General features: G+C 37.9%; 1 protein-coding gene across 1 annotated transcript; it reads right to left on the bottom strand.

The window, feature by feature from the left end:
* Positions 1-279: 279 nt before the first annotated feature.
* Positions 280-10,529, bottom strand: LOC139757770 (beta-hexosaminidase subunit alpha-like). Its single transcript, XM_071678551.1, has 13 exons — positions 10,388-10,529; positions 6,951-7,095; positions 5,926-6,016; positions 5,397-5,525; positions 4,555-4,715; positions 4,116-4,271; positions 3,779-3,891; positions 3,542-3,596; positions 2,947-3,096; positions 2,043-2,168; positions 1,711-1,825; positions 1,285-1,396; positions 280-796 (listed from the first exon to the last, which is right to left on the bottom strand). Exons 1-13 carry the CDS (start codon positions 10,395-10,397, stop codon positions 540-542), a joined length of 1,620 nt encoding a protein of 539 aa, XP_071534652.1. The 5' UTR covers positions 10,398-10,529; the 3' UTR covers positions 280-539.
* Between the last annotated feature and the right edge of the window lie 1,317 nt (positions 10,530-11,846).

The raw sequence follows: 11,846 nt of genomic DNA, 5'->3' as shown, positions 1-11,846 counted from the left end.
AGATTACAAATGTCCTTTTGATATGTTGTGGATAATGTATATTGGGAACATTTGGTATTTCTGTTTTATAAAATTATGAGTGGACGCAAGACAAGAAATAAGTTGACCCAGACCCAACTTTCCAGACACGGAGAGAGGTGGATTAAAAGTGGCAAAAAATGTGTAGTTCCAGAATAAGAAAGGAAATAAGAAGTTGCCTTATATAATGCAAACATACAACATTAAAAAATATTGCCATAGATTATTTTCATTCATTTTTGAAGGTATAATTCTATCAGAAAATTTGTCTGCTTTTAATTATGAGGGGCTTCACAGAATTATGAAATTATTTAATGCTTCCAATAACCAGATAGTGTATATTGTTACTTTTTGTCCTTAAATGGTATATTTACACAATTTAAAACAAAAGTGTTCCTGTAGCTCATAGCAAGAATGTAGTTCATATCATCCCTACAGGAGATACAGCTAGATTTGACAACGCAGGAAGTCTAGTTTACATCAGCAACAATAAGGGATTAGGGAATACTGATATTTCAAATTCAATTTACATCAGCACTGCAGAAAGAAGGCCAAATAGGCTCAACATCATAACCTCTGGAAAGGAGTCTACATCGATGTTCCTCTAGCCTGGGAGAAGCCTCAGCAGTGCTGCTCGTATGTGCAGAAGAGCTCCATAATTTCTCGGCGACAACAGAAGCCCTAGGCCAGGTACGAGGAGTGAGATTTGTACGGTCCACATACTCCCCCCAGATACATGCCTCTCCACCTAGTACAAGTTGTTTTTGGCCATCTGTGCCTGATGGTGTAAAGGAGCAAAACATAATCAATCAGTGAGGATGTAAGTAATATGCATGTGAGTACTAGTTAACAAAAAAAAATCTTCAGAAAGAATTAGGAAAAAGCCCTTGTAGAAACAGCTTAACATCTGTGGTTTGAGAACTTCAGAACTAGAATTAGATGAAGTATGATAAACCACATAAAACATGATAGATAGCTGTCCTTCGAGCTAAGGTACATAAAAATAATGAAATGACAAATCTGCAGGATAATGATATACTGTATGGTCATGCTGTGGCTTCAGCCTTTCAGAATATGAAATTAGCAAGGTTATGAGAGCTGGAGAAAGAGCCAAAAGAATTTACATAAGGGATTACTGCAGACAACCTTGGCATTGTAACCATTTATCAATATCAACCGTATTTATTACCTTAAATGTACTGAAAGCTGGGCTACCCCAGGTTTGTATGTTGAAATCAGTCAAAGCCCTGTTGTTACCCAACTTACCATTAAAGTCTTGAGGGTCACATTCATAGTATTTGTACCAATCTACACCATAGCTGATGTAATTTAGGTACCAACAGGAGGACAGAATTGTGTGGTACCCTCGAGAGGTCACCTGCAATGCAGAATGTGGTTTGTTTCATGTACACACGTTAAATAGATAAACAGTAATTTAGCACTGATATAAACTTAGTTTAACAGTATCATGGAGAAGGCTTCATGTTTTCAATATATGCATGAATGACAAGAAATTTACACTTATTTTCTGTGCAGTTTGACCATATCATATTCCTTTTAATTTTGGGTCATGAAGTGAATTGGAATCTAATTCAACAACCAATAAACTAGAAACAGTTTGTCAAGGAGTTGATAGGGGTGAAACACAAAACTACTCAATGTTTGCAAGCAATTGCTTCATTATTCACATACTTTATCCAGTTCATTCTTCCAGGCTATAGGGAGATTTTCATTTTTCCATATGTGAACAACTGTGTCACTGGCAATCTCCACATCATTATCAAACACCTCTTGCCACACCAGATACCTATATAGGAATTACGAAGATTAAGGCTTTCAGGAGTTACTTAGAATCTCAAATGATAGTGACATCAAGAAGAATCTTGATGTACACCTATTCTCTGATATATTTTTATTCAGTATTGTATGCTATGGGCATGAAGTTTTATATATTCAGGTAAACGTAATGTTAGACAGTGGCATTCATAAACAAAAATAAAATCCACAAGTTACATAAGACTAACCCATTTTTGGTAGGTAAATTAGCAATGATGTCGAGGAGTTTGCTGATATAGATCTCTTCTAATTTATTGTAGCTGCCAGTAATGTTGTGCTTATCCATAAACTTTGTGATGTTTGGGTTACTCTCCCTAAAAAAATTCACTTTAATATTATACAGCATTAGAATGTACATCATGAATGACAGACATATACAAGGAATTACTGTTTCACTAGTTATAGTAATAAAGTTTATTCAAAAACCCTTTTATATCAAAGCATATATCATAGATATATATGCAGAGGTTATTAGAGATAGTAGTTTGTATTAAGGAATTTCAGTTGATATGATGACACTAAGGACTGTATACAACCTTCACATGTTACTAATTTACATGAATGTGCAAAATAAAATCTATGCTCATAAGAAATGCTATGATAGTTCTTGTGAACAACATGCTTGCCAAATTTTTCACCACATATTGACAGTCATCATGTAAATGAAGATATTAAAGACCTTCAATAAGGTTCTTTGAAGAGAAAAAATCCATGAAGCTATGATAATTTTTTCACAATATATATATATATATATATATATATATTTCATTTTTTTCCATTGAAGGTAAAATTTCTGTAACCAAGATGAAAAGTATGATAAACTGACTCAGTATGACTTAATTGAAGATAACCCTAGATCATATTGACAGTGGAAGATAACCCCCTACAATCTTAAAACCAAAATTTTGTATGTATCACATGCAGCTTCCACAGTATAGCCTTGATTTATGGGCAAAAGTTAACTAGACATGACCCAGCATAACCTGTTCATGCATTAGAGATGAGCCAATATAATTTGAGCAACAGTATATGACTTGGCACCCTGCATGACCTGATCAACTGCATGAAATAACACAGTATATATAAACTCACCAGCAAGAGAAGCTGACTTCATCTCCACCTAAGTGTACATAATGGTCAGAGAAGTGACTGGTGATCTCGGTGAAGAAAGTCTTTAGGAAGTCGTACGTGTTGTGATTGGTGGGATCAATCGGGCCAAATGTTCCATCAGGGACTGATTCTCTAAATGAAAATAATTTGACAGCTGTAATTTCATGACACATAGACATTACTTCACCACCAGTGATGTCATTCTTGTCACACTGATTAGATATCTAGTGACTGATGTTTGCTTTATTTTTTGGGCTAAATAATGACATTCTAATCTGTTAGTATGATGCATATTTTCTAGGAGACATTTTCTTATATTTCTTTGAATTTGATTAACCCAAGCTCACATTTTTGTTCTAAGAGTAAGAAAATCTATGCATATATATGTTTAATAAAATGATTGAAACAATAAATCCCCAAAATGCATTCCAATACCTGGTAGTTATTCAGTTGTATTCACTACCAGTATCTAAGTAGTAACTAATTTTCTTATTAATGTAAAGCAAATTTAAAGATGTTTCCCTATGATGACTCTAGAGAATAGACTGCAGCAACATATAAACATGTTTGCACTTACTTATAGCATGGTGTTAAGAGACCTGGTTGTCCTGGACCCCAGGATTTTGTATGACCTGTAGTGGGAGAAGGCAGATACTTAAAGGGCTGCATCAAAATTCTGAAAAGTACCTGATCTCCAGGGCCATGAGTTAAGCTTTACTCAGTAAGTATAACATGATCTAAGAGTAAAATCTAATCTAGTAGAACTATGTTTCTTTATGTTAAGCAGAGCAGATATGAACCTGCCAAGACCAACCTGGAGTGTCAAACTCTGGCAGAACACGGATGCCTCTCAGTCTGGCATACTCCACCACCGTATGCAAGTCATCAGCAGTGTAAACATGTCTGGAGCTAAAGGCTCCCAGCTTGCTGAAGGAAGATAATGAAGTTCGATCAGAGATTCAACTGCAAGATGGAAGGAAGTCAACAAGCACAAGACAAAGATAAGGATACAGAACACGAGACATATAGCCTTAACACTGGAGGCAACATTATTTTCCTCATGATATGAATTCAAATGTATTGTAATACATGACACACTATCTAGTTGTGCTTTTAGTGTTTTATAAACATAATTGTTTACACAAACAAACCTGAGGTTTGGGAAGGCAGCACTGACATACGGGAAGCTCTGGTCATCCACAATGTGCCAGTGGAAGACGTTTAACTTGTTCATAGCCATAAGATCAAGTGTTTCCTGGATCTTGCTGACTGGAAGGTAGTGACGTGATGTATCCAGCATCAAACCTCTAAAGTGGAAGACCAATACGTGCATTAATGAATAAATAAGAGTTGCTTATTCATGTTACATTTAAAGGGGTAAAGTTTCTAAAACATATTGGCAGAAAACTTAAAACCTTGTGGCAGAGAAATACTAGTTTACTTGGCTTCATGGTTAGTAACCTCCTCATATGCTATTTTAGATAATCAGTTTACATGAGAATTTCGTTTTTTTTTTTTGGCATTCACAAAAAATGAAAGAATGCTTATTACCCTGAACTCTCATTACTGCAAAAGTTCCTGAAAACCTACCTGAAGGCAAATCTGGGATAGTCCATGATCTGTGTGGAGTTGATGCTATATGCAGAGGCATCAGGCACCAGGAGCTGGGAAAAGGTCTCAAGTCCTCGTAGCATACCCCAGATGCTTTGAGAGATGATGGTTCCTTCTCCTGGAGCATCAGGACTGTCAATCTGTTGGAGGAGAATGCATTAACCTCCACTGTAAAAGTTACAAGATTTTCCAGCATTCATTAAGTCCTGACTAGAAAATTATAATATAGTACTCTATTCATTCATGACACATAATCATAATGGCAATAGCTGGGTTCAGCAATTGTTTTATGAACCCAACCCTGCTGTTTAAAGGCAAGTCCACAGTTGAAGGTTTAGAGCTTTACTGTGTGTGTAAAAGACAAATGCAGTCACATGTTACCACCAAGGATGATGTACCAAAGGGAATAAACATATGGGTACAATTCTGAAGTGCACACGGACACAATTTTCATTCTCTGCACTCAAAATTGATTTATGGAGAAAATGTGAAAACTCACAAACATACCTTCATGGTCACACATATACATGCATCCCACATTTACACATATGCAAACCCAGCATTGATGTTCAAAGAACTAAGATTGATAATTTTTTGCTTTGTAAATGGATGATAAAAATTACTGAAAAGGTTCCACATTACTGCCAGATTCCATTCCTGCTTCAGTTTACCATAAGAATAACAAAAAACTGACTTTAAACTCAAAGATGACTCAAGATGACCCAGAGAATGACCATGGCTAACTCCGCAGAGACCCTGAGAGAAAGTGAGTCTAACCTTACAGTGACCTTAAGAATGATCAGGGCTAACCCAACACTAACCTTGATCTCATAATGCTCATCCATGTTCTGGTGAGGGTTTGCCTCGCATGGTGTTAGTAGACTAACACTCACACCATCCAGGTAGCCCTTGAAGCCTGTGTCCTTACGCCATGGTTGGTTTGTCTGTGTCTGTAGAGACAGACAGAGAAAAAGGGTCAGGAAAAAGAAGGGCAAATAAGTTATCATTCTAAGAGGAAGGGGTAAAGGACAAGAGAGAGAGAGGAATTTCCTCACTCTCAGAGGATAGTGATGATAGGATTTTACATGTTACAGCCAGCAGAAAGATACAAACACGAGATGCCATGAATGTGAATAGGAAATACGAATGTGCTCTTGTCAGTGACCATTCCCCTTCAGCTCTTTGCATAATGTCTAGTATCTAAAAATTCTTTTGCTGTTTGAGACAAGTAATTTCCCAAGAGAACCAAATTTTTAAATGTGCTGGTTAAGAATCTACACAAGTTTCTTGTTGCATTTACTTTCCTTTTCATAACTCTTCTCTCATGTTCTCCAGTCATGCAGTATATACCTCTGGATCCCAGTGGGACTTGAACATGATGCGGATGTACCTCTTCAGCGCCTCCTGGAGGATGTCACAGTCATGGCCCACAGTGCTAAACCTGAGGGATGCAGATCAAAGGTCAGCAACAGTTTACAGTCCTTTTATGTCACTACCTGACATAAAAAGTTACAATGACATTTTCTGTGAATGCATTTGTGATTAATTTTTTTATTTTGGAATTAGGTTAATGTGTCATGTGATTTGATGGCAAAGATACAATTTGCTAGAGAAGACTGAAATATTGACATTGCTTGATATAAAATATTGATGCGAACATTAGTATAGAGAAGCACAAACAAAACTTATGTAGAAAAAGATGCTTAGATTTTGGCAGACATTATAACAGACAAACACAAGGATCCAGACACAGACACAGACAGGCACATAACAGTTACTGATCAGTAGAACAGTTACTGACCCACACCTTGAAAAAACTATAAGAATCAATTTCAGACATTCAAAGGTCTTTCTAACCAGAATTTTATGAAAACACTTTAGTCCTGAGGAGGTTTTGAACCCTTGTTGGAAGGCATGCAGCTTAGGTACCTTAGACCTCTTTGCCATCAAGGGTCTAAGGAAGGATTGCTTCATGCTCAGAGCTGTTACTTTGTGGGGACCTGGGTGATGCAGAAGTTTATGGAACCTAATATATAAATTATGCATCAAGAATCCAAATATTACTCGAGACTACAGACAACTTTCATAAAATTTTTATTTTGCATAGAAACTTTTAACTCGTGCACAAACTTGTAAACTGACACACAGTCACACATGAGTAAGCCATGTGCACAAACTTGTAAACTGACACACAGTCACACATGAGTAAGCCATGTGCACAAACTTGTAAACTGACACACAGTCACACATGAGTAAGCCATCACAGACAACTCAACAATGATACTCATGTGAACTCTAACAGTATGCACTTGAACAACAGATATCTGACAAACACACATAACATACACTTGAATATTTACACAGTTAGAACTTACTTGAAAGTGTTTGGCCTGATGACCATGTAAGTGTCTTCAGTTTTCATCATCTGTGGACGAGGCCAGACCTGACCCACACTCGGAGTGACTGTAGGGTAGCCTCCCATGACCACCCCAACCATGCCCATCAGCACAAGTAACCATGCTGGTGACACAATGTATCTGCCGGTTACTGATCAACAGTTTCAGGTACAAAACTTGGAGCTAATGTTGTATCACTAAGTTATGTGATCAAGGGAACCTTGTTTAAGCTTTATGGGCCAAATTACTTTCTAGAGAGGAGGTTACATCGTGCAGGGTTGGAGAGCAGGATACACTTTAGGTTCCAGAGGGCTGAGAGCACTCTGTATATAGATTTTAGAGAATTGCAAAATTCCTAGAGATCTGAGACTTCTATTCCTTTATAATCAAATAGTTGAGAGCCATTATGGAGGTACCAATTTTTTCCAAAATTGGAATTTTGGGAGGTAGGTACACTTCAGCTTCTCAAGAGCTGAAAGTATTGTGTAGGTAGCTACTTAAGACCTGAGTGACCTATGAAAACAAGAGATCTGAATTGTTTTTCAAATGGTTGAGAGACATTATGGAGATACTATCCTTTTTCTAAAATTGGATTTTTAGAAAACAGTAGAATGTAAAAACCACAGAAGTCAGCGTTTAACAGAGGCGCAGGATACTAGTCGATTAATACCATAGGAAGTACAGAACACTGTAGGTAGTGAACAATGATGGAGGGGAAGGGGAGTAAAGATTGATACTAATCATCGTTAATGATCCCAGAAAAGTGGATTACATATGGAATGATTATCATTTGACAGTGTAGCATTTCTTGAGTTACGTTCAGACACGGAGGTCTTCTGGTGCCATTTCACTTCGAAGATACAGCGGGCATTGGCTTAAAGGTGAAATGAAGGATAGAGACTTTAATCTTAGCGTCGAGTAAAAATTATGGGATGGTAAGTGCTGAATTCTGCTTGGTGCGATTCAGTGCTAACGAAAGGCCCTGGACTAGTTAATCCGCAGGGAAATGAGAGAGAGAGAGAGAGAGAGAGAGAGAGAGAGAGAGAGAGAGAGAGAGAGAGAGAGAGAGAGAGAGAGAAGGGGGAGGGGTTGTGTGTGTGTGTGTGTATGTGTGTGTCTACAAGAACACCTATTACGGGATTTTGCTGTATGGTTGAGTTAGCATGTAGCACACAAACACACGTGCGCGTGGTGGAGTCTAGTCGACAAATAAAATCATATGGAAATTCCCAGGAAACATCGGGAATGATACCCACGATATATCTTGCTGTCTGAAACAAAGTAACTGACATGATGGTTGGGGTAGTAGCCTTGTGGTGCTAGGTGTAGTTTTGTGGTGTAGGGGTGTGTGTTTTGTGGGCTGGGTGTTGTTTTGTGGGGCTGGGTGGAGGGCCGAGTAAGCCAAGTTTGAGTTATGATATAAATCGAGGAATATTGGTATGAAGTTGTATGAAGTGGAGAATCGCTGCTGACATTAAACGCTCATATGACGATGCACGTATATGTTATGAATTTTGAGAATATAATCAATGTCAGCTGTTCAAAAGGAAGAGATGGATACACTGATTAATATATAGATAGGTAAATAGTCTTATTTACTGATATGGAGACATGTGGTGACGAAAAATTCCAAATCAGACTATAAAATGATTGATAACGATGTCCTTGACAAAACAGCATAATGAAAACCAAATATAACCTTAAGGGTATATAAACTCCCTCACTTACGTTTTGGCAATATACTGTCGCACGTCTCTAAAACCACGATTTGTCTGTCAGGTATTACTGAGCAAGCTTTGAACTTCCTTTTAAAAGTAGGGAAAACGAAATATTCAAACAATTCGTTTCATTAAATGTCTAATTCTTTCAATCTTTTTCCATTCCATTCATGACCTGACCTTGATGAGTTCCCGTTCCCCTGAATGGAGCCATGGTTATGAAGAAAAAGAATCCTTGTTTGGAACTTTGGAGATATCTATTGTTATCGGTCAGCGAGGACGTTATGAGTAAGGGAAGCTAGCTCAGCGTGCCGTTCAGGTAAGTACTGAGTCAACATGTGTTAGGTATCTTATCGATAAGAATGGGAGGCAACTCATACCTCCCCACCTGCTAGAGTGTGCCCGTTCCTGCTGCTGTTCCAGCAGCGGCTACAGCTCGTGGTGTTTAGTGATGCAGGGTTCTTACACAACCTTCTAAGAGCCCTGATATGTTGGGTGTGCGAGCAAAGCTAGTTACATCATTGTCTATAAAACAGATGAGGGTGAAGTAGAGCAGTTTAGCTTCAAGAACCATTCTCCGAAAAATGTAGATATAACTCAAGAACTTGAAACAATAAACGTTAAAAAATTGTAAAGAATATATTTCATGTGAGAGTGGTGGACGAATGATATATAGTCAATAAGGACCTGGTAATGCGGACAGTATACATATCAAAAAGTGGAGGATGGATGATCAAGAGAGTGGGTCCTCCAAGTTTAAAACTCCTCCGTACTGTCATAGTTAAATACCCAAGTTTAAAACTCCTCCGTACTGTCAGAGTTAAATACACAAGTTTAAAACTCCTCCGTACTATCAGAGTTAAATACCCAAGTTTAAAACTCCTCCGTACTGTCAGAGTTAAATACACAAGTTTAAAACTCCTCCGTACTGTCCGAGTTAAATACCCGCACGCGGAAGCAACGCGATGACAACATTCTCCGTGACACACGCACATAATCTCGCTCATGAAAGGGTCTTTTGAGTAATTCCACGACCCTTGTTCCAAGAGCTCCAGGAAAAAAGATGCGTTACTTCTAGTAACAGAGAAATTATGTACTCCATTGGAGTGAGAAAGTAACCTCAAGCAGGCGGACGGATTGTACATTATAAATAGTCTTACCGATGGCTATACGCATGAAAGAATATCAATGATTTCAATAATAAAAAAAGATTAGTTATTTCGTGTCATAGCTTTGAAGCCCGACCGTAATGCATCATTGTATGACTGTATATTGTTCAAGGAGCTCTTCCGTTTTATATTCATCACTTATTTTCTTACAGTGAATGTACACCAATGTAAATCTTTTTTTCCACACATCTATAGCTAGATAGATAGGTAAAAATCAATAGACATTCGAAATTTATAATGCTTGCACCGAGGTGTGAGGGGTTAGCGACCGGCACACTGCTATATATAAATACAAAAGTATCAGCTCTCGTGACGTTCCGTGTCAGGTTTTCTGTACACGACTCGGTTTAAGACTGGTCGATGACAGAAAGCTATGTGATGACTGTCCTTCTCACAGAAGAAGGATTTGATAGATGTATAGAGTTAAAAGGAAAATGCTGAATGGAAAGGATTGAGCCGGAGGAAGTGGAGAAAAAGGTTGCCACAATGAATCACTTACCTTCTAAGATTGCCACAGTGAATCACTTACCTTCTTCCATCTTCGTTCACTAGCCGTCTAACTGGTACTGGGAACGCGACCCTAGCGTTTATCTCTTTAAAGCTGCTCGGGTAGCGACACTCATTCCCGCTATTCGAAGAGTAACCGACGAGAAATTTAACGCTAGATTGTCATCTTGCGCGTTCTCTGTCATTTATTCATATCTACCAGTCTACTGGTTAAGAGCTGTATTTTCTGCGTGTCTAAACCATCTGATTTTTCCTATTTCTCCCACACCACACTAAACCTATCCCAGTATGAGTAGGTTGGCAACACTGAGTCATTGTCAGGATCTGACTATCAATTAAAATGTACATACACACATGTGTTGTCAAGATATCTGTCTTCTCCAAGTCAGCGTGACTCTAAAGGAGAGGGGGGGATACATTGCAGCTCTTCGTAGAGGTTAGTGTAGGAGATAATGGTTCGAAATCGACCAAGAATACAAGATTTCGTTGAAGTTTACCAGAATTTCTTGACTAGATTATTTTGAAGTTAATGGTAATTTTTTTGTTAGTTGAGACAGGCCTGGTATGTACACAGCCTAAACAAGGTCGTGTCATAAACGATATATATATATATATATATATATATATATATATATATATATATATATATATATATATATATATATATATATATATATGTATGTATGTATGTATATGGAGCGGGGGCAGGAAATCCTCCCTTCCAGTTTTACTTTTCCAAAAGAAGAAACATAGAAGGCGACCAAGTGAGGATTTTTCCCTTAAAGGCTCAGTCATCTGGTCTTTACGCTACCTCGATATCACGAGAAATGGGGAATATATACTTATATATACTAAGCCAGTTTATCAACGAACCCCAATGGTAGGATGAACAGCTGTGTGAACTGCTCAGAATTCTTACCCATGCAGGCACTGCGTGCCTCAAGGGGTTGGTAACGCTATAGACTACGCACCGATGACTTGTTTTAAGTGTCGCTCTTCGCCATGTTTGGTTGTTGGGCGAAACATGGAATATTTATATGTATTTAATGCCTTACTAGGCGAAATCATGAAATAACATTCCTTCAATAGTTATTTCGTCTAACTCGATGACCATATTGTGGTGCAGGGCCAGGTCATGATTGGCACATGGCGTCTGATGCGTCGATAATACCACTGTTTTTTAGATATAATTATCTGATTTCATTGTATCTGTGTACGATCTTTTATTGATCGTATCTAGATTATCATAACCCTTTTCCGCGAAATGAGTATTTCGAACGCATGTATTCCTGTATAGAGCCGTAAAGTATAATGTGATAGCGTTTTAACACTTCGATCGTCGATTTCTAAAATCCTGTTTATTTTTTTTTTCATCTAATTTGCTTTAAAATAGTAGGCTGTTGGGACGTCATGATGACGATGTACCTTTTTTTTCATAAAAATCAGGATATTTAGGGTAAATGTTTGAATCACCGAGAAAG

The sequence above is a fragment of the Panulirus ornatus genome, chromosome 28 (genome assembly GCF_036320965.1).
Source record: "Panulirus ornatus isolate Po-2019 chromosome 28, ASM3632096v1, whole genome shotgun sequence".
NCBI lineage: Eukaryota > Metazoa > Arthropoda > Malacostraca > Decapoda > Palinuridae > Panulirus > Panulirus ornatus.
This window is presented reverse-complemented; position numbering and strand designations above follow the sequence as displayed.